The sequence below is a fragment of the Hemicordylus capensis genome, chromosome 2 (assembly GCF_027244095.1).
Source record: "Hemicordylus capensis ecotype Gifberg chromosome 2, rHemCap1.1.pri, whole genome shotgun sequence".
Taxonomy (NCBI): Eukaryota; Metazoa; Chordata; class Lepidosauria; order Squamata; family Cordylidae; genus Hemicordylus; species Hemicordylus capensis.
Window position 1 is genome coordinate 238,237,784 of NC_069658.1, and position 20,731 is coordinate 238,258,514.

At 45.7% G+C, this 20,731-nt stretch overlaps 1 protein-coding gene and 1 long non-coding RNA gene across 3 annotated transcripts; one reads left to right on the forward strand and one right to left on the reverse strand.

The window, feature by feature from the left end:
* Nucleotides 1-684: 684 nt before the first annotated feature.
* Nucleotides 685-3,294, reverse strand: LOC128344645 (uncharacterized). The gene is made up of 2 exons (XR_008315962.1): nt 2,836-3,294; nt 685-1,871 (listed from the first exon to the last, which is right to left on the reverse strand). It is a non-coding gene; the product is annotated as an uncharacterized LOC128344645 (long non-coding RNA).
* LOC128344639 (zinc finger protein 585A-like) lies at nt 1,543-16,045 on the forward strand. Of its 2 annotated transcripts, none has more exons than XM_053295201.1 (6): nt 1,543-1,566; nt 6,497-7,126; nt 7,674-7,797; nt 8,090-8,178; nt 10,955-11,072; nt 13,578-16,045. In XM_053295201.1, exons 2-6 carry the CDS (start codon nt 6,713-6,715, stop codon nt 15,908-15,910), a joined length of 3,078 nt encoding a protein of 1,025 aa, XP_053151176.1. In that variant the 5' UTR covers nt 1,543-1,566; nt 6,497-6,712; the 3' UTR covers nt 15,911-16,045. The 2 variants fall into 2 exon arrangements, with proteins under 2 accessions (XP_053151176.1, XP_053151175.1); XM_053295200.1 differs by lacking the exon at nt 1,543-1,566 and adding an exon at nt 2,918-3,470.
* Nucleotides 16,046-20,731: the final 4,686 nt, after the last annotated feature.

Below are 20,731 nucleotides of genomic sequence, written 5' to 3' on the forward strand. Positions count from 1 at the left end.
CCCAAATCAATCAGGCACAAAACCAAATCAGTTGGGTCTGGCACAGTGTTCCCTCTAACAGGAATAACTGCCCAGATGTTGAGAAATACAACTCCCATAATCCCCAAGCAAACGCTATTGCAGCTGGGGATGCTGGGAGTTGTAGTCAGCAACATCTGGGGATCCTTGTTAGAGGGAACACTGATCGGGCATCATGACCATTCCTTGTTTCTTTCTAACCTAAATCAGAAGTGCCTGGAGAAGAGACAATATGAAGAGAGATACGGTAATACGGTAGCCATCTTCAGCTATCTGAAGGGCAGACGCATGGATGGAGGAGCAGGTTTGCTCTCCATTGCTCCTGAGGTCAAGGCTAGAAGTAATGCGCTGAAGTTACAAGGAAGCAGATTTAGGTTGGACATTAGGAAGAATTTCCTGATTTTAAGAGCTTTTCGGCGGCATAAAGGTTGGCCTTGTGTAGTGGTTGGGTTCTCATTTGCTGGAGATTGGACAGCCATCTTTCAGGGATACAGTAAGAGTTTCCTGCACTGTGCTGTTATCTGGACTAGCAGCTTATCCAGGTTCCTTCTGTTGGAATGTTTTTATTCCTACTTCCCCCCAGGAGCCAGATTTTAGCTATGGGTTTATTGGATCCTGAGCAGCAGTTTGCCCACTGCCCAGAAAATGAAGCACACACCTCAGAAATCCAATTAACATTTTATTTGAGTTACAAAAGAATAAGGTAGAAAAGCTAATCTTAAAAAGTTTAACGATATTTAAATGTTCAGAAGGCATCTGGCCAGTCCTATGAATCAGACTTCAAATCAGTCTCAGCAGTATAAAAGATAAAACTTAGGAGATTCAATGAAAAAGAATTGAAAGAAAAATCAAAAACTATAGCCAGGGTGTTGGCTAGAATAAATGAAGAGAAAAGTCAACAGAGCTATAGCCTAGTATAGCTCAAAGCTATGAAAAAGCAAGAATTATGAATTGCTGGCTTTCACAGCTTGTATATTTGTATAATATGATCTCATCGTCATTTGACCTAACCTAATGGCCAACGCTCAGCAGAAAAAGTTCCCTCCGTGTTCTTGTGGTGTTTGTCATTAGAAAACTCCAACTTGCATAGATAGAAAGGCTTAATGGAGGAAAATGTGATGGCCGCCCACATGCACTCACTAAGAAAAGGCATCAAAAACCAGGAGTCCTCGGAGATTGCTAGTGAAGCCTGTGCAGATAGATGGCGTTGACTGCACAGATAGGAAGGGAAATGGCAGTGGAAATTTAAACTGATTGTACTAGCTTGATTTTACTGCAATGCTAAACATTTTAATATGCCTGGTGATCTTCACTTTATTTCCTATTTTAATGTTTTTATTACGCTCTTCACCGTTTACTTAAAAAAAACCTATGTGGAAATGTTTCAATAAGTCAGGCTAACAATGTCTTATATAATAGAAGCAGCATTTGTGATGGTTTCTATAGAAACAGGATCTGTGATGTGGGCAATGAATGTATTTGTGAGCAGTCTGAAACTCAAAAGAGCTGCTCATGAGGCCTGGATTATTTGGCACATGCCTGTTTTAGGTAAGAGCATTTTGATATTTACATGTTGTGTTTCTAGGGGCCTCCCCCCTGCACAGCCATGGATAAGGGATGTGGAAATGGCTGCTTGGGGAAAAATGAGACGAGACTATACACAGATGAAAAAGTCCCTGTTTGATAATGGGTGCAAAGTACAAAAATGGGTGAGAGGGGTTGCCTGAGTTTCCAAGGAAGTCGTCATTCTTGGTAACAAGAGATCGTGGATCTTCTGCCTGCCCTTTGTGTTCCATAAGGCAACTTTGTTTTCACTTGTCATCCAAGGAAACAAGTCAGATCTGTGTGACTTTCTGGGGGAGAGAAGGCAGGAAGTGAGTTAAACAACAAATCAACAACGTATAAGATCTGAAATGTAGTACATGAAACAAAACAACAGATCCTAATAACATAACCAGCAGTCTGTTAGAAACCCTTGAGAAGGCAGAATGGGCATATGATGGGAAAAGACTATTGGATTTCCATTGAGAGAAGGATTCATCATCCAAAATAAGAAAAGATTATTGATATTTTTCAGAAAACAACTTTTTGGACACTTGAAAAAGCGTACCGAAACAGCGGATATTACCGGAAAGCTGTTGTGTTTCTATACTTGACGTTATATTGCTCTATTGTTCTTATATACATATTGTTGTCAATATTTGGTCATCATATTCCATCGATATCCTTGATTTATCCATATCACTATATATCATTGATTGTTTCTCTTTCATATATTTAGTGGTTGTTTTTGGTTACATTATTAGGATCTGTTGTTTCGTTTCATGTATTCAGGAAGTGAGTCCAGACAGCAAGTACAAGTCAGGACTGAGAGGGCGGCGATGCAGAACTACCAAACATTCTCCCCCTCAAGATGCTAAAGGAGTGTATGGGAGGGAGCAAGATGTCGAGCCCTGTCCCTGTCGCACGATTTACTTTGGAAGCCAGTTGGTGTATCCAGGAGCTTAGCTGGGGCAGAGGGGGCCCGTGTTCATCCCTCTCTCTGGCGGCCCCCCGAAGTGAGAGAGATAATGAAGTAAATAGGGAGAGATGGAGCTGTGGGGCCCTCAGGAGCTGGGGGCCAGTGTTCTTTGAACCCTTTCGCTCAATTATAGCTATGCCTCTGGGTGTATCCCTGGAGATGGCCAAGCATCCCAGGTTTTGCAAGATCCTGAGGGCACAGGCCCTACTTTTACCAAGTGGGGAGTGGAGATGTTGAGTGGGTCAGAGAGCACATCCATGTGATGCTGCAGCAGAAAGGGCAAATGCTATTCTCACCTATATGAGGTTGGAGCATTCTGGGTATTAACATATAGCAGATTATATGCGATACAGCCTAAATAGACTATATGCTGCGCTTTCCCAGAGATGCTGCCTGGGATCGAACCGGGACCTCCCAAGTGCAAGGCGGGTGCTCTGCCTCGGGCAAGCTCCTGCCCAGCAGCAGCAGCCGCCGCCCAAGCCAAGCTCAAAGAAGACACTGGCTGCGCATGCCAAGCGGCAGTCCCGTCTCCCCTCGGTTGAAGCCACTTCGGCACCGGCCCATCTCATCTCTTCGGCTGCAGAAAGCGGGCTTCTCGCAGGTCCCGCCTCCGCCTGCTCTTCCACCTCCCGGCACGGGACTCTCCACGGAGGGAAATGCTCCCCCTGCCTTGAACCCTTCCCTTGCCTCTGCCTCCGCCCAGGAAGCCAATCTGGACAGCTCCAGCCGCTGAAAGAGGAGCTCACGCCGCCCCGCCCCCCGAGAAGAAAGACGAGGCAGGCGGAGGGTTAAAGGGAGCGAGCGGAGCCTTCCTAGAGAGTCCCTGCAAAGGCGCCTGTGCACGAGAAAGTGACTCATATTCCCGCGGAAAGGAGTCTTTGCTTTTGGGGTGTGCTGCTGTTTGCGGGCATTGGCCTCGTGCGGGGACCTGGTGAGTGTGTAAGTGATTGTGGAGTGCGGCATAGAAAAAAGCAATGCAGAGCAGGGGCGGGGGGAGCTCCGGTCGTTCCCTCTCTCTTAGAGCTGCGGATGGTGGATAACAGTTTGTATAATCTTTTGATACTACTAGTTTAGGGTTGCACTTTGCTTTCATTGATCTTTTTAATTCTCTGCATTTGGAAAATTTAATAAAATTTATTTAAAAAGAAAAAGAGAAGATTGTAGGAAATTAGTCCTCCACTGCAAAAACAGGGGAGGTCCCCGGGGATATGGGCTCTGCTTGCTTCATTCTTTTTTCCTGAGCAGACTCAAGCAAGCCCCATTCGCACGTTATGTTCAACCCTTGTACAATGAGTGTACAGATCTGTACACAGGTACAATGATTCATACATTATGTTGAACACAGCTACAGCATAAGAACAGCCCTGCTGGATCAGGCCCAAGGCCCATCTAGTCCATCATCCTGTTTCACACAGTGGCCCACCAGATGCCCCTGGAAGTCACAGGCAGGAGTTGAGGGCATGCCCTCTCTCTCTTTCTGTTGCTCCCCTGCAACTGGCATTAGGAGGCATCCTGCCTTTGAGGCTGGAGGTGGCCCACACCCCTCTTACGTTATGTTCAACCCTTGTATAGTGAGTGTACAGATCTGTACACAGGTACAATGATCCATACATTATGTTGAAAACAGCTACAGCAGTACACTTGCTATTTGTACCATGCATTTGAGGAGCCAGCGTGGTGTAGTGGTTAGAGTGCTGGACTAGGACCGGGGAGACCTGAGTTCAAATCCCCGTTCAGCCATGATACTAGCTGGGTGACTCTGGGCCAGTCACTTCTCTCTCAGCCTAACCTACTTCACCGGGTTGTTGTGAAAAAGAAGCTTAAGTATGTAGTACACCGCTCTGGGCTCCTTGGAGGAAGAGCAGGATATAAATGTAATAATAATAATACCCTGCCCAGTTCACTTATAACATGAATGCAGGTACAATTAATAACAGGAGTTGGTTAACTCTTTGCTACGTGAGAGTTTCGTACCAGCAGCCCTTAAAGAGGCGATAGTTCGCCCTCACTTGAAGAAACCCTCCCAGGACCCTGAGGTCCTTGAAAACTATAGGCCGATCTCCAACCTCCCTTTTGTAGCGAAGGTGTTAGAGAGGGTTGTATGTGCCCAGCTTGAGAGGGTCTTAGAGGAAACTGGCTATCTTAATTCTTATCAGTCGGGTTTCAGGCCTTGGCATAGCACGGAGACAGCATTGCTCGCTCTGGTAGATGAGCTTCTTTGGGACCTTGATGAGGGTAGTGTCCCTCTCTTGGTCCTTCTAGATCTCTCAGCAGCTTTTGACACTATCGGTCATGCTATCCTCCTTGACCGCCTGCGTGGGTTGGGTATCGAGGGCACTGTCTTACAGTGGTTCCGTTCTTACCTTAGCGGGCATGTCCAGTCGGTATGCATTGAGGACAGATGCTCTGACCCATGGCCACTCCTTTATGGAGCTCTCCAGGGTTCAGTTCTTGCCCCTGCCCTCTTTAACATCTATATGGAGCCACTGGGTCAGGTCATTTCCCAGTCTGGGGTGAGATTTCATCAATACGCTGATGATACTCAGCTGTATGTTGCCATCCCAGACCATTCTGGAGATGCTGTTTCTGTGCTTACTCGATGCCTGGAAGCTGTTAAGGTCTGGATGGATCAAAATAAGCTCAGACTGAATTATTATATAGGATGACAGATATCTGTAAACTTGTATAGTGTAATGTCTGAATTGGGTTTCAGTTGTAGGGGATCCGCACTGGGAAGCAGGAGTTTGCAAGAGAAGAAGAGTTGATCATTTGAGACAGCCCCTCCCTGGATTGGGCCCAAGAAATGGAAACACCCAGATAGTGGGTAGGGACAGAAATGCAGAGGGGTGGTTCCAGATTGGTCTGGGAAGAGAAATGGAAGGCAGTTGTGGGGAAGGAGCTTGGGAAGTGTGGGGAGAGGAGAGCCCCAACAGTGAATAGAGAGGCAAGGCAAGAAAACAGTCATGAAGGGGAGGGAGGTGTTGGGTGGAAAGAGGCATCAATGGAGAAGGTGGAGGGAAGAGAAAGTGAGAGAGCCACACACACACACACACAGAGTTTAAAAGCTAGGAGATCCTCAGAGCAGTGGCGGATTGGGAAAAACATTAAAAGTGAGAGCCCACAGAAGGTGGGAAGTGCATTTATGGATGGGTGAGCTGTGTCCCCCGTGTTGGATTTCTGAAACAGAAAGGGGGGACAGGTGGGATGGGAAAACCCTTCCCCTGCTACTGTGGAGTTTCCCTTGCCTGAGAGCTGAGTCCTTTGCACCGAACTCCAGATCCTTCTCCTTGACTTTGGACACATTGAAAAAAGTTTTTCATTGGTTTGAACTCAAGGTGTGTGCAAAATGCACTTGGGCAAAGGGACCTCAGGGGCACAAGGAGTGGGAGGCTGGCCGGATAAGGCAAAGCAGGGAGGTGGCCTTGACACTGTGCAGGGGGTGGGAAGCCCTGCCAGAGAATGGAGACACAAGACAGGAGGGCAGCCATGCATTGGGGTGGGGGGTGGGATGGGGAGGCGAGAGATCCTCTTCCCTATATTTCACCTCAGCACAGCCACATTGGGGGCCTTCTTTCCTCCTGTGTGCTTAGCCAGGACGTTCTGGCAGCAGACCTCTATGGAAAGGAGGCCTGACAGCTCTTTGGGAACCATGGAATTGCTTTCAAATGGGTTTGCAATGTAGAAGTGGGGGAAGTTCTCCTGGGGTGGTCTGCGGATAGGAAAAGTTTTAAGTGGATGAAGCAGTTTTCAGAGGAGAGCTAAAGGGTGGGCAGGAAGACAGAAAAGTGTACTGTGTGTGGAGCATTGGCCAGTGACCATCAAGTGAAGGATCCTCCTCCCAGTCACTGGTTTCTTACTGTGTTTTGTCACCCTTCCCATTTTTTATCAGTTGTTCTGAGCTGCCTGGGGAACAATCTGTTATGGAGCAGCCATTAATGCAGTTATTTATTATGACAGGAGGAAGCTTCGGTTGCTTGCTGGAATCACCTACTTTTGTTATTAAAACACCTTTCAGCTTCAAGAATGTAATACCTCAGACTGAATAATGTGTTGACTTCACAGGACGTAATGGTCCCACCTCTCTGGACAGTCCTTGCTTTAGGAAAGAAGCTTCCTGAAGAGCAAGGAAACCTTGCAGTCTTGCTAGAATTCGCCTTGGAGTAGGGAGCAGAGATGGAAAAGGAACACTCAGCTGGCCCTGAAGCAGGAAGAGGAGTTCTGGCCACCCAGGCTGGGAACAACGAGGAAGTCTGGGAGAGAACTGTGCAGACGATGCTGGCTGAGGAGTGCACCAGCTCAGCTGCAAACTGTCAGAGACTCCGGCAGTTCTGCTACCAGAAAGCCGAGGGGCCCCGAGAACTTTGCAGTAGAATCCACAAATTTTGCCGTCAGTGGCTGAAGCCAGAAAAGCACACCAAAGCTCAGATGCTGGACCTGGTGATCCTGGAGCAGTTCCTGACCGTCCTGCCCCCAGAGATGGAGAGCTGGGTTAGAGAATGTGGAGCGGAGACTAGTTCCCAGGCAGTGGCCCTGGCAGAAGGTTTCCTCCTGAGCCAAGCAGAGGCCAAGAAGAAGAAAGAGCAAAAGGTGAGAGTGTCTCTTTCACCTTGGCAGCTCTCAAGGGGCTGAAAATGTGAATGAGGCTGTTAAGCATTCACAACTGGTAGCCTAATTTTGGGTGTGTGTGGGAGGATATTTGAGGAAGGGCTTTCCCAAGCTCCTTTCTTTTGATTGTGCCAAACTTGGATGATGATTCTAAAATATTGATATCCCAGCTTTTAATTAAAAATCCAGAAGGTTTTAACAAAATGTATTAAAGTGACAGCTAGGGATGTGCACGAACTGGTTCGGAGGCCATGTTGGAGGCCTCTGAACCGGTTCGGAACCGGACCGGTCCGGCACTGAGGGGGGGGTCTACTTTTAAGGGCGGGGGGTAGTACTTACCCCTCCCGCCGCTCTTCCCCCTCCGGCGCTGCATTTAGGAACAAAGTTTTGGGGGCGGCAGCGTTCCTCCCTGCCGCCCCTGCCCCCGTCGTTGCCCGGAAGTCTTGTCAATACCAGTACACACGCGCTCGTCGTGGCGCGTGCCACTTTAAGGCCATTTCCTCTCTCCAACCGTTCTCTGGTCTTTTAGTGCCAGGAGCCATCAAAAGTGGACCCTGATTTCTCCGTGGAAGAGCTGGCTGCATCAGACCATAGAGAACGTTTGCTGAATAGGAGGATCGTTCAAGAGAGTGAAGGAGGTGCCACCTCACTGGGTAAGGAGTAACAGGGTGAACTGACACCTTCTGGACCTGACCCTCCAAGTAGAACCGGAACCAGTCCCAAGACTGACCCACTCAGTCCCAACTCAGAGAGGCAACCCAGAAGGATACTGTGGCTGATGGTATCAAATGCCGCAGAGAGGTCCAGCAGAACCAACAGGGATCCAGTGTACATCATCCACCAGGGCGACCAAGGCACTTTCAGTCCCATAACCAGCACGATAACCAAATGGTCATGGGTCCTGATGCTGTGTGTCAACCAAAATATTTTTGGTTTCTTTCACAGGTTGTAAAATCTCACCCGTTCTTCCACTTGCATACAAGCCGTCTACTCTTTCTGGCGGAGCAGAGACGGTCTCTGCTCAACTGGACCAGGTAAGGGAGGGATCCTGCAGCAGAATGTTGTGAGCCGCCCCGAGCAGTAACGTATTGTAGGGGCGGGGTATAAATATTTAAACTAAATAAATGAGAAGGGGGCACAGCCTGGGAACCTCTGTATCCTGCACGACACTCTGGATCTTTAAGGATTTGCTTCATTTCCTTGGCTTAGATTCTCCAAGCCGCCCACTCAGAAGGCTTTGAAGGCTACTAGGTGGAGTTCTGGCTCCCATAGGAGAACTCCTGTGGGCAACCAAGATGATCAGGGGCCTGGTGCAGCTTACTTATGAGGCAAGGCTACAGCATCTGGTATACAGTTATTCACGGAGTAGAGAGTGGACAAATATTTCTCCCGATCTCCCGATTTTTCTCTAGATGAAAGGGAGAAATTGTTCTCCCTTTCATCCCATGAAACTGATGGCCTGGAAATTTAGGTCCAACAAAAGGAAGTAACTTTTACAAACAGTGCATAATTGATCTATGGAATCCTCTGCCACAGAATACTGTGATGGCCACTAGCTTGGATGGCTTTAAAAGGGGCATAGAGAAATTCATGGAGGACAGTCTATCGATGGTTGCTAGTCATGTGACTATAGGCCACCTCCAGCCTCAGAGGCGTGATGCCTCTCAATACCAGTTGCAGGGGAACAGCAGCAGGAGAGAGGGCATGTCCTCATCTCTTGCCTGTGGGCTTCTCAGAGGCACCTGGTGGGCCACTCAAGAAAATTGGCTTCAGAGAGAGGTTTTAATGAACAAAAAGGAGTTTATTGAAAGAAACATAATGAAAGCAACAAGACTAAATTACTAGGTGATCCTAACATAAAAGCAATACAAACAAGTTTACAAATAGACTATTGTAAGGCACATTTAGCTTAAAGTTCCAAATTATGTGTAAATTCCCAGGCGGGCTAGAGAGTGGTACTTTTAGATAGAGGGGCAAGGTTTCAGAAATGAGAGAAAGGGATTGAATCAGCCCTGAAGGAGCTGGTCAAGAGGCTCTGTCACCTGTCCTCATGAAGATCTGACTCGGGCAGCTGGAGTCTATTGTCCGTCCAAGGAGGTGAAGTGGAAAGCAGGAGAGGTGAAGGAGTTAGTTTGGTTCCTCACGAGGAGAGTTCCAGGGTGAGGCCAGCTGGATTGATTTGCAGGAGGACCTATCTAAAAGAAGGCACAATGAGCAGCGCTTTGGCATGAGGGCAGCGAATTGGCCAGGCAGATAGTGATTTCAGTTCTGGTGGCCCCAGTGGAGAGGGGAATACACGTTGCTGTGGAGACCCAAACCCAAGAGCATGAAGCTTGCTTGTTGTGATGTTCTGCAGTTGGAGTCCCCAGAAAGTACGAAGATGGAATCCCCAGTAGAGCAGAGAGAGGAACACACTGAGTCAGTGGCTTGGGGATACTTCTGTCCCAAAACGTGCCTCGGGGGCACTTTTCTGTTGTCCTGCTCTGCTGAAAAGGGGAGGCCAGACAAGCTTTTTTTTGTTTGGAATGCATTGAGTCTGATTGCCTTTCCTGGGTAGGAAAGTGTGTGAGTCGCCCATTGTATTCAAGGCTGATTGCAGGGACAATCAGAGTGTGCAGGTGAGTCCAAGAGTATCCTGTGCAATTCTATCAAATATTTCCATGGGCAGCTTTTCAAAGTTACGTCACTGACTTATCCCTATTGTAATGGAGGCTGCAGTTGGAATGGTCATTTCTGCCTTCCCTTTCTGGCCTAATTGCTTTGTTAGTATCATGTGTTATCTCTCTTGCAGGAGGAGTTGAGAGGAGTTTAGAATTCACTCCAAGGCCATGATCTTGAATGCCAGACACTTGCAATAGCTAGCTCTGGAGTCTGCTTAGCTGGTGCCCCCTCATAGAAAGAGGGAGTGTGAATATAATCCCTTTTCCAATTTGTGTAGCTGGTAGACTGAGAGCTCACTTTGCAGTGCAGCTCCTAAGCATAACCAAAGTGCAATCTCCAAGCCTGGAGATACAGTTGCAACCAGGGAGGATTCTGGGAGAGGGCAGAGTAAGCTCAGCTGGTAACACAGTACAGATTCTTGGCGGACCCCACTTCTTACTTCCCTCCATTGTGAAAACTGTCCATTTGTTCCTCTCTGCTTCCTGTCTTTCAAGCAGTTACCAAGCCAAACATGAACCTGTTCTCTTATCCCATGACTTTTAAGTTTACTCAAGAGCCTTTGGTGGAGAACATTTTCAAAAGCTTTTTGGAAGTTCAAGTATACTCTGTCGACCAGATCTGCTTTGTCCACATGCCTATTGACACTCTGAAAGAAGTTCAAAAAGGTTAGAGAGGCAAGACTTGCTGTTGCAGAGGCCATGCTGGTTCTCCTTCAGCAAGGCCTATTCTTCTATATATTTAACAATTTTGTCCTTAAGTATGCTTTCCATCAGTTCACCTGGCACAAAAGTTAAGATAACTGGTCTGTAGTTTCTCAGATACCCTCTGGATCCCTTTTTAAAAAACAGATTGCGTGCTACTTTCCAGCCCTCTGGTATGGAGTCTGATTTTAGGAACAAGTTACATATTTTTGCTAGGAGATCAGTAAGTTCCATGCTTTCTGGAGTGATTTGACCCTCCTGATCTTCCCTTTCAGCTTCCTTCATAGTCCACTTCTCTCATTTTTGAGGTTCCCTGTTCTGAAGTCCAACGCATCTGTGTTGGACTTCCTTGGCAATGCTCCACTCACAAATAAGCTGAATTGGATCTTTACTGCCTCTCTGGATTAATGTGTGGGATCTCAGGACAAATGTTTCCTCCTCCTTTCAGGGTCCGGTGGATGTGATTGTGAATTTCACAGAGGAGGAGTGGGCTCTGCTGGATGCAGGCCAAAGAGCTCTGCACAAAGAAATCACGGAGGAGATCTGTGGGCATCTGGCCTCTCTGGGTAAGGCTCCTCCTTTTCTTTGATGCTACGGTAGGTCTGCAACAGTGAACTAGAGGGCTTTGGTTGAGGACACCATTGGTGCCTCTTTCCTGTCTTTGGTTGTATGTCAAGGCCTATATTTAAATTCAGAAAAGATCAGCACCAGTGTTCTTTGTAATTGGGATTCCCAGCTGTCACTGACTACAACTCCCATCTCCCCAGCTGCCATGGCCTTTGGCATGGCCATATCTTAGAATCCCTGTTATGGGGAACAGTGTTCAGCACAGCAGTGCCGTCACTTCCTAATAATAATCTTGGGATGGTGAGAGTTGTCCTTTCCTTCGCCTCGTCTGTGTCTGATATTGGCAAATGTGTGTGGGATCTGGCCCTTCTCTGATTTCTGCAATATTTTTTTTCCAGTGGTCACCTTTGTGCTTAGTTGAGATTTTAAAGAAGTCCCTAGCCCATTTCTTGCCAGGAGGCAGGGTTTCCTCAGAGGTTTGAATGTCCGCACACCTCTTTGCCAGAGTAATTACTGAGGAGAGCTTGTCTTGTGGTAGCAAGCATGACTTGCCCCCTTCGCTCGGCACGGTCAGTATTCCCTGTAAGAGGGAATCCCAGATGTTGTGAACTACAGCTCCCGGAATCCCTGGCTGCAGTGGGCTTTGGCTGAGGATGCTAGGAGTTGTAGTCCAAAACATTTGAGATTTTCTCTTTCAAGGGAATACTGAGCAGGGTCCACCCTGGTTGCATTTGAATGGGAGACTACATGTAAGCTGAGCACTGTAAGATATTCCTCCTGGTGGATGGAGCGTTTCTGGGAAGAACATCTAGGTTCCAAGTTCCCTTCCTGGCTTCTCCAAGATAGGGCTGAGAGAGACTCCTGCCTGCAGCCTTGGAGAAGCCGCTTCCAGTCTGTGAAGACAATGCTGAGCTAGATAGACCAGTGGTCTGACTATATGTATATGGCAGCTTCCTATGTACTGATATTTCCTCATATCCAACCACCCTCCCGTCCCAAAGCCGTATCAATAGCCCTCCGGCCAATCTAGTGCAAGTTGGCTTTATTGCATAAAATGGGAAGCAGTGACGACAATGAATAATATTTATATACCGCTTTTCAACAAAAGTTCCCAAAGAGGTTTACATAGAGAAATAAAAATAAAGATGGATCCCTGTCCCTAAAGGGCTCATAATCGGAAAGAAACACACCAGCAATGGCCACTGGAGGCATGCTGTGCTGGGGCCGGATAAAACCAGTTGCTCTCCTCCTGCCCAATAAAGAAAATCTTTATTGACTCTTTACTTTAAATAGCTGCCTCTGCTCAGTTATGACGGGAATAGGATCCCCAAATTCCCCACTTCTGGGATAACACAACACTTGGCTTAGCAGGTTGGCTTCCATTTTACATAGGAATAGCTGCCACTCCTGGAGTCTCTGGACTGTGATGGTCAAATTCCATTAGATTTAGAACTCTTCCCCCCCAACACACACTTCTGTTCCACTACTCAGCCTAGCCTGCTGCCATTCTTGGATTCAGTGAGGCTTGTTCTAGTATATCCACCTCTGCCATTGCACATTGTCACCCAGGAGTGGTAAAGATGCTATTTCGAGGCGGTGTCTCAGAGGGACACGGCTCCCCCTCCCCTCCCCTTCCATGCCCTGACTGTCTTCTTCTTCCTGGGAGCGAATGAGCTGTGCCAACCTGGCCAGGAACTCAGGCATGGGTTTTCCCTCCCTTTTTGTCTCATTTGATAGGTGCGAGCTGTATCAGGAGAAATAGCCAGTGGGTGGCTTCACAAATCATGGCGGCAATTTAGGTCTGCCTCCAGAGTGTTGTCCAAACCCACCAGAATGAGTGGGTTCTTCCCTCCAAGAACCAAGCATCTGTCAACTGGATTTGAAATCAGTTACAAGTGTCAGATTCCCTGAGCGAAATGCAACTGGGGGATCCAACATTGATACAGGTAGTGGTATTCGCAGCTCATGCCTGAAGTAAGCAGTTGTCGGAAATAGGAGGTTGGCATCGCCTTACTTCCTGACATGACGTGTGAAGCCACACAGTAAATAGCTGGTGGGGTCTCCGGGAACTGTGAAGGGGGAGGTTATTGTGATGGATCATTTAGGTCCAAACTGTGGGGAAGGGAGAAGCTTTTTCATAGCAACTTTCCTAGAACTCTCCAGCAGATGAAGCTGCCATTGGTCTACCTTGTCCAGTGTTGTGTGCTCTGATTGGCAGTGAGCCTCCAAGGTGTGATTCAGGGGTCTTTCCTGGTTACTTTATTTCAGATACTTCCTCAGGAGATTGTACCTGGGTCTTTATGCTTGCAGAGTACCCCAGAATCAATTCCATAACAACCTCCAGTTTGCCAGTTAGAGCCAATTAAGAGGGGCTGATTAATACAAAAGGTTCAAGTTCCCCATGGGAATTTTTTAAACCATTGAAAAAGCAGTAACTGGGTCTTTTCTGTGACTTGAACTCTCTTTCTCCCTCATGGGGAGGCTCTCTCTTTTTTATTCCTCAGGTGATGGAAGTGAGAATGAGAAAAAGGATGAACTGCAGAGTAGGCAAATAGAAGCAAAATATTTGTGGGAGAAGAAAGCTGCTGCTTCTGAATGCAATGATGTTCTTGAAATTCCAGTCCAAACAAGAGGTTTCAATGGAAATGGAAGGAATGAAAACCTTCAATGTGTAATATTCATAAACCATAACTCAAGCCTTCTTCACATGCAACCAATAATTCATACAGATGATAAAAAATATGAATGCTCAGAATGCAGAAAGAAATTCAGCTGCAGGCGATATCGTATTTGCCATCAAAAAACTGACACAGGGGAGAAACCCTATCGATGCTCAGAATGTGGAAAAAGCTTCCATTTGAAAAGAGAGCTTATTAATTATCAACGAAAGCACACAGGGGAGAAACCATATCAATGTTTAGAATGTGGAAAGAACTTCAGCGACAAGAGGAACCTTATTTCCCATCAGATAATCCACACAGGGCGCAAAGCATATCAGTCCTTAGAATGTGGAAAGAACTTCAACTACATCTCACAGCTTACTCATCATCAAAGAATCCACACTGGGAGGAAACCCTATAAGTGTTCAAAGTGTAAAAAGGGTTTCTGTCAGCAAGGACAACTTACTTCCCATAAATGCATCCACAAAGGGGAGAAACAATTTACATGCTCAGAATGTGGAAAGAACTTCCACTACAACTCACAGCTTACTTACCATCAAAGGATCCACACTGGGGAGAAACCATATAAGTGTTCAGTGTGTGGAAAGAGTTTCCGTCAGCAAGGACAACTTACTTCCCATCAAAGAATCCACACAGGGGAGAAACCGTATCAGTGTTCAAAGTGTGGAAAGAGTTTCCGTCAGCGAGGACAACTTACTTCCCATCAAAGAATCCACACAGGGGAGAAACCGTATCAATGTTCAAAGTGTGGAAAGAGTTTCCGTCAGCAAGGACAACTTACTTCCCATCAAAGAATCCACACAGGAGGTAAACGATTTACATGTTCAGAATGTGGAAAGAACTTCAGCTATAACTCACTGCTTACGTACCATCAAAGAATCCACACAAGGGAGAAACCATATCAATGTTCAGAGTGTGGAAAGAGTTTCCGCTGGCAAGTACAACTTAAATCTCATCAAAGTATCCACACAGGGGAAAAATCATATCAGTGTTCAAAGTGTGGAAAGAGTTTCCGTCAGAAAAGACAACTTACTTCCCATCAGTGCATCCACACAGGGGAGAAACGATTTACATGCTCAGAATGTGGAAAGAATTTCCGCTATAACTCACTGCTTACGTACCATCAAAGAATCCACACAGGTGAGAAACCATATCAATGTTCAGAGTGTGGAAAGAGTTTCCGCTGGCAAGTACAACTTAAATCTCATCAAAGTATCCACACAGGGGAGAAACTATTTACATGCTCAGAATGTGGAAAGAAGTTCAACTGCAAATCACAGCTTACTTCCCATCAAAGAATCCACACTAGGGAGAAACCATATCATTGTTCAAAGTGTGGAAAGAGTTTCCATCAGAAAAGACAATACACTTCCCATCTGTGCATCCACACAGGGAAGAAACGATTTACATGTTCAGAATGTGGAAAGAACTTCAACTACAAGTCACAACTTGCTTATCATCAAAAAATCCACTCTGGGGATAAACCATATAAGTGTTCAGTATGTGGAAATAGTTTCCGTCAGCAAAGAGAACTTACTTCCCATCAGTACATCCACACGGGGGAGAAACAATATTCATGTTCAGAATGTGGAAAGAATTTCCGCTATAACTCACTGCTTACGTACCATCAAAGAATCCACACAGGTGAGAAACCATATCAATGTTCAGAGTGTGGAAAGAGTTTCCGCTGGCAAGTACAACTTAAATCTCATCAAAGTGCCCACACAGGGGAGAAATTATTTACATGCTCAGAATGTGGAAAGAAGTTCAACTGCAAATCACAGCTTACTTCCCATCAAAGAATCCACACTGGGGAGAAACCATATCATTGTTCAAAGTGTGGAAAGAGTTTCCGTCAGCAAGGACAACTCACTTCCCATCAAAGAATCCACACAGGGGAGAAACCATATCAGTGTTCAAAGTGTGGAAAGAGTTTCCGTTGGCAAGTACAACTTAATTCCCATCAAAGCATCCACACAGGGAAGAAACGATTTACATGCTCAGAATGTGGAAAGAACTTCAACTTCAACTCACAGCTTACTTGTCATCAAAGAATCCACACTGGGGAGAAACCATATAAGTGTTCAATGTGTGGAAAGAGCTTCAGTCAAAAGGCTTACCTTACTTCTCATCAAAGAATGCACACAGGGGAGTAACCCTATCAGTATTCATAATGTGGGAGGGACTTCAGCAAGATCTCACAATTTGCTTGTCCTTGCTTGTGCTTGGTTTGTGGAAAAAGCTTCAGTCAGAAGGGCAGCCTTTCTTGCCATCAAAGCATCCACACAGGATAGAAACCATATCAAAGTTTAGGGTGTTTAAAGATCTTCAGCTTGCAGCCTACATGTTGTGAGAAATCATGTCAATGCTCATTCTGTGAAAAACCTTCAACTGGAACTCAAACCTTAAGATAAAAAAATCCACGCCCAGAAGAGACCATTTCAGTAGTAGGTAGTATGTTGTACCTAGATTGTGGAGAGGCAGTTTCAGAGCCCTCTAAACCGGGAAACTTGGTGGGTTAATGTGATTAGAAAATAGAATTTAGTTATTCAATAAACGTGGTTTAAGATAAGAGTAAGATAAGATAAGCTATAGAAATATGGTATGCAACAGAAGAAGAATCAATCAAGGCTCTAACCAAACTATGCCAGCAATTTTGGAGAATGACACAGTGGCCAACAGATTGGAAGAGGTCAGTCTACATACCCATACCAAAGAAAGGAGACTCAACAGATTGCACAAACCACCGCACAATATACTTAATTTCATGTGCTAGCTAAATAATGCTCAGGATCATCCACCGCAGATTAGAACCCTATGTGGAAAGGGAAATGATGTTCAAGCATGTTTCAGAAAAGGCCAAGGAACAAGAAGAATCATTGCTGATGCACGCTGGATAATTGAGAAAGCCAAAGAATACCAGAAAGAAGTCAATGAGACTATTCACACGGTGGGAGGAAATCGGGCTAGCGGAGGCAAGCCTGATTTCCTCCCATCGTGAGAAACACCGGGCTCAGGGGCAAACCCGGTGGTTCTTAAGCGGGTCACCGGCTTAAGTCACCCGCCTAAGTAGCCCGGCAGTTAAACCGGGTTTGCGACTGCTCCGCAAACCCAGTTTTTCTGCTCGTGAGTTGCCATGGCGCAGCTCCGCGCAACGGCTACTCACAAAGAGACCTCCAACCAGGAGGCTGAAAAGCAGGTCTCTCCAGCATGCCCTGTACAGCTCCCGAACTATCCAGCCCCCGCCGGCTCTGTGACGGAGCCGGAAGTCATGTGGGCAGCCGCTGTGGCTGCCCAGAGCAGACTGACTGCTTGTCTACGGGGAGAGCGGGCTTAGTACACTCTCCTCGCAAACCCTGCCATGGCTCTTCTCATGGATTGTGAGAAGAGCCTCCAAATGTGCTTTATTGACTACAGGAAAGCCTTTGATTGCGTCAAACAAGTCAAGTTGTGGAATATCCTTAGGAAAATGGGCATCCAAGAACATCTCATTGTTCTCATGAGAAACCTATACACAGGACAGGAAGCCGCAGTCCAGATGGAACATGGTGAAACAGACTGGTTCCAGATCAGCAATGGAGAAAGACAAGGCCGTATACTTTCTCCTTCTTTATTTAATTTATATGTTGAACATATACTGAGAGAAGCTGGATTGGAAGAAGATGAGCGTGGTTTTAAAGTTGGCAGAAGAAACATCAATGAGCTGCGCTACGCTGACGACACCACTCTGATAGCTGAGAATGCGGATGATTTGCAAGCTCTAGTCATGGAAGTCAAGGAGTACAGTGAAAAAATGGGACTACAACTAAATGTAAAGAAGACTAAGCTAATGACACCAGTATAGCAACCAGCCTCAGAATTGACAATGAAGGCATTGAAGTGGTGGATAGCTTCTGCCATTTAGAATTGGCCATCAACAGTAAAGGATCCAGCACTCAAGAAATACGCCACAGACTAGCACTTGGTACGGTTGCAATGCAGGCCTTGGAAAGGATATTTAGATGCCGTGACGTGTCTACACCTACAAAGATTAGAATCGTTTGGATAGTAGTTTTTCCCATGACACTCTATGGCTGTGAAAGCTGGACTTTGAAGAAGCAAGATAGAAAAAGGAGGAGCTCCGCTGACATCTTGAGGTTTCTTCAAACTAGCGGTGGTCACTATGTACCTGCAGCGCTCAAACTATATGAAGCGAAGCCGATGGCACAATTACTCTACGGTGCTGACCCAGGACCCCCCTCTAACTTGAGTATATAGGAGCGTGTCTAATCTAAATTCCTAAGAGCGGCATCACAGGTACTTTGCTGTATTTCCAATACCACTTTGCATCTGGAAACTGGCATGATAAAAGTTGAGGTCAGAGTTTGGAGGACCACTCTCAATCACTGGCTCAAACTAGCTCTTTGCCCACAGGGCCTGGCCCCATTGATGCTACAGGACAACTTCCAACCCTCCTGGATGCAGTCTTAGGAAGCAGGCTTCCTTCCTGGAAGCAGTCGATAATAAGGGGGCACTGTTGGGCTTCTCTCCGTCTCACCTTCTTGCTGTGGGCAGTGACAAAGCAAAAACAGCCCTCAAACAGAGGATCCTGGACACCGAACGAGAGGTGGACCTAAGTATGGTGCCTGGCTGCCTGGCCTTGGACAGCTCTAAGTTCACGTTATCGCGCCCCCCCCCCCAACATATTTGACTCAGCTGGAAATTCCAAGCCACAGATGGGCGTTCACCCTCGCCCACTGCTGTGCCCTTCTATCCGCTGTACTGGAAGGCAGATATAGGAAGATCCCATTAACGGAACGGCTTTGCCTCTGGGGAGGTGGAACCCACTGAACATGTTCTCTTTTCCTGCCCATTTTATAAAGATAGCCGGGAGAAGCTTATCTTTCCTCTACTTCTCAACTACCCTGGCCGCCCCAGTCAAGCCAACACTACGGTGCTGCTCTTCACGTACAATGTGAAGAACTGTTGCAGCAGCGTGCAAGATCCGATTATGGACTGCTAGCCCATAATCGGTGATTTTACCTACTAGATACCCTAATATGTCTCTTGATATATTTCTATGTCCTTAGATGCATTTAACTCATAGATAGTTAGCTTTTAACATTTTACTACTCATCCTATTAGAGTTGTATATTAGTTAGTTATCAGTTTTATTACTTATCTATGAGCTGTCTTATTTTTTAGCTATCTCTCTTTTACCCTTGGGAATATTTTATAGTCTGTTTTATACTTTTAAAACATTTTGATACACATTGATAGCTGTATGCATATATGTAGCAACTTTCAGTATGGCTCTATTATCTATTCTGCTGCATTATTACCTGTGCTGGTCTCTGGCCGTAATAAAGTTGGTTGACTTTAGAGATGAGGCATTCTTTGCCTGGGCCGTTTAGCTTGAGATTGGGCTGAAGAGGAATGTGCCCAGGCAGAAGTCTAATAGGTTCTGTTTCCCTAATGACTCGCTAGAGATACCCCAGTGAATGTCTACCTGATGCATCTCCAGAAGGCACAATGCTTTCACGAAGTGGCACCTGTATAGTAGATGTCCAGCCAGAAATGCAACAGCTCCTTGGTCCAGCCACAGTCACTTTAGACAGATATACCTGATGGATTGTCTGGTGCATCTTTTGAGGGAAGAACGGGTTAGGAATCTTTCTGGCTTTGTTGACTGTGTTTAGCTACATTTCTCTGCATTCCAGCTGAGAACAAGATGGAGATCTTTGCCTACATGCCTTGTTACATGCTGCCACGTTTCCTCCACTCAGGGGCCAGAATCTTTTTTTTAAAGGGGCAATGAAAATGTTTTGAATGATTCGTGCTCCTTTATTTGTCTGAGCTTTGAATGTACTAGCTGCTGCCCAGAGGCTTCTCCTGTCCTTCCATTATTTGTCAGAGATGCCACCTCAGTTAGCTTTGCTTCTGAGCGTGAAGTATATCTCATTACTGTATCAAATGTCAATGAGTTCCACAGTCCAGTCGGGAAAATAAACAGTAATGGCTATCCAATCTTCTCGGTTTCCAGGTGCTTTTCAGGTTTGAACAAAGTTCCTCTTAAAATGCTTGAGAAGGAATAGCCTCCCCAGTGAGGTTCGCTTGGCTTCATCACTTTGTTCTTTTAGACAGCAGGTCTTTGTGTTCGCACAGGCCTTTTAAATTTGGGTTTTTTAATTCAGGTTTTCAGATTTTGATCTGATTTTTAACTAATTTTCAAATGAGTTTTAAGCTGCTTTGTATTGTTCTTTGTATTTTCTTTTCACCTTTTTTGTCTGTTATGATTTAATGTGTTATGCGTTTTTAATTGTATGTTTTAATCCTCTGTTGTGAGCCACCCAGAGAATAATTTGTTATGGGGTGGCTAACAAATAATGTTGTTTGTTATTTGTTGTTATTATTATTAATAAACATTAGGCTACTATGATATCTAAGTTTCTGTGTCATGCTTGAGCAAACCGTTGATGGAGCATCTGGCTTTCAGCAAAACATATACCTCTATTTTTGCAGCCTATAGCAAATCCTTTTCATGACTATTACTGTGGTATAGATTTTCTAACCCCCTCTATGCACAAAAATGGGCACATGTGTACACCCATCCAAATTCATAAAACCATTTATGGTCAGTCTCACTACCCAGGTATAAATGGCTGTGTGAATGGGGTGATTATGGCACAGTCCTACTCTTGTGGAAACTTCTGTGTGGGAGCTAAAAAAACAAGGACCCTGACCTTTAAAAGAAGAAGCACTCCCTCACTCACACATACACAATTGCAGTGATATTCTTTTTAATTATTCATTTATCACATCTGTAAACCACCTAACACCTAAGTCTCAAGGCGGCATACACAATTTAAGATAGATAAAACTCAATGAAAACATTTCTAAAATCATAAAAATCAAAAATTGTTTTAACAAAAAAACATTTATAAAATAGTTTCAGCAAAAGGCCTGAGAAAACAGATTTGTCTTGAGTGGTTTTTTGA

Coding starts and splice junctions, on each gene's coding strand:
- LOC128344639 (XM_053295201.1), top strand. CDS start 6,713: ATGGAAAAGGAACACTCAGCTGGCCCTGAAGCAGGAAGAGGAGTTCTG. Junction 8,179..10,954: donor TCTCTGCTCAACTGGACCAG/GTAAGGGAGGGA, acceptor TCCTCCTTTCAG/GGTCCGGTGGATGTGATTGT. Junction 11,073..13,577: donor TGGGCATCTGGCCTCTCTGG/GTAAGGCTCCTC, acceptor TTTATTCCTCAG/GTGATGGAAGTGAGAATGAG.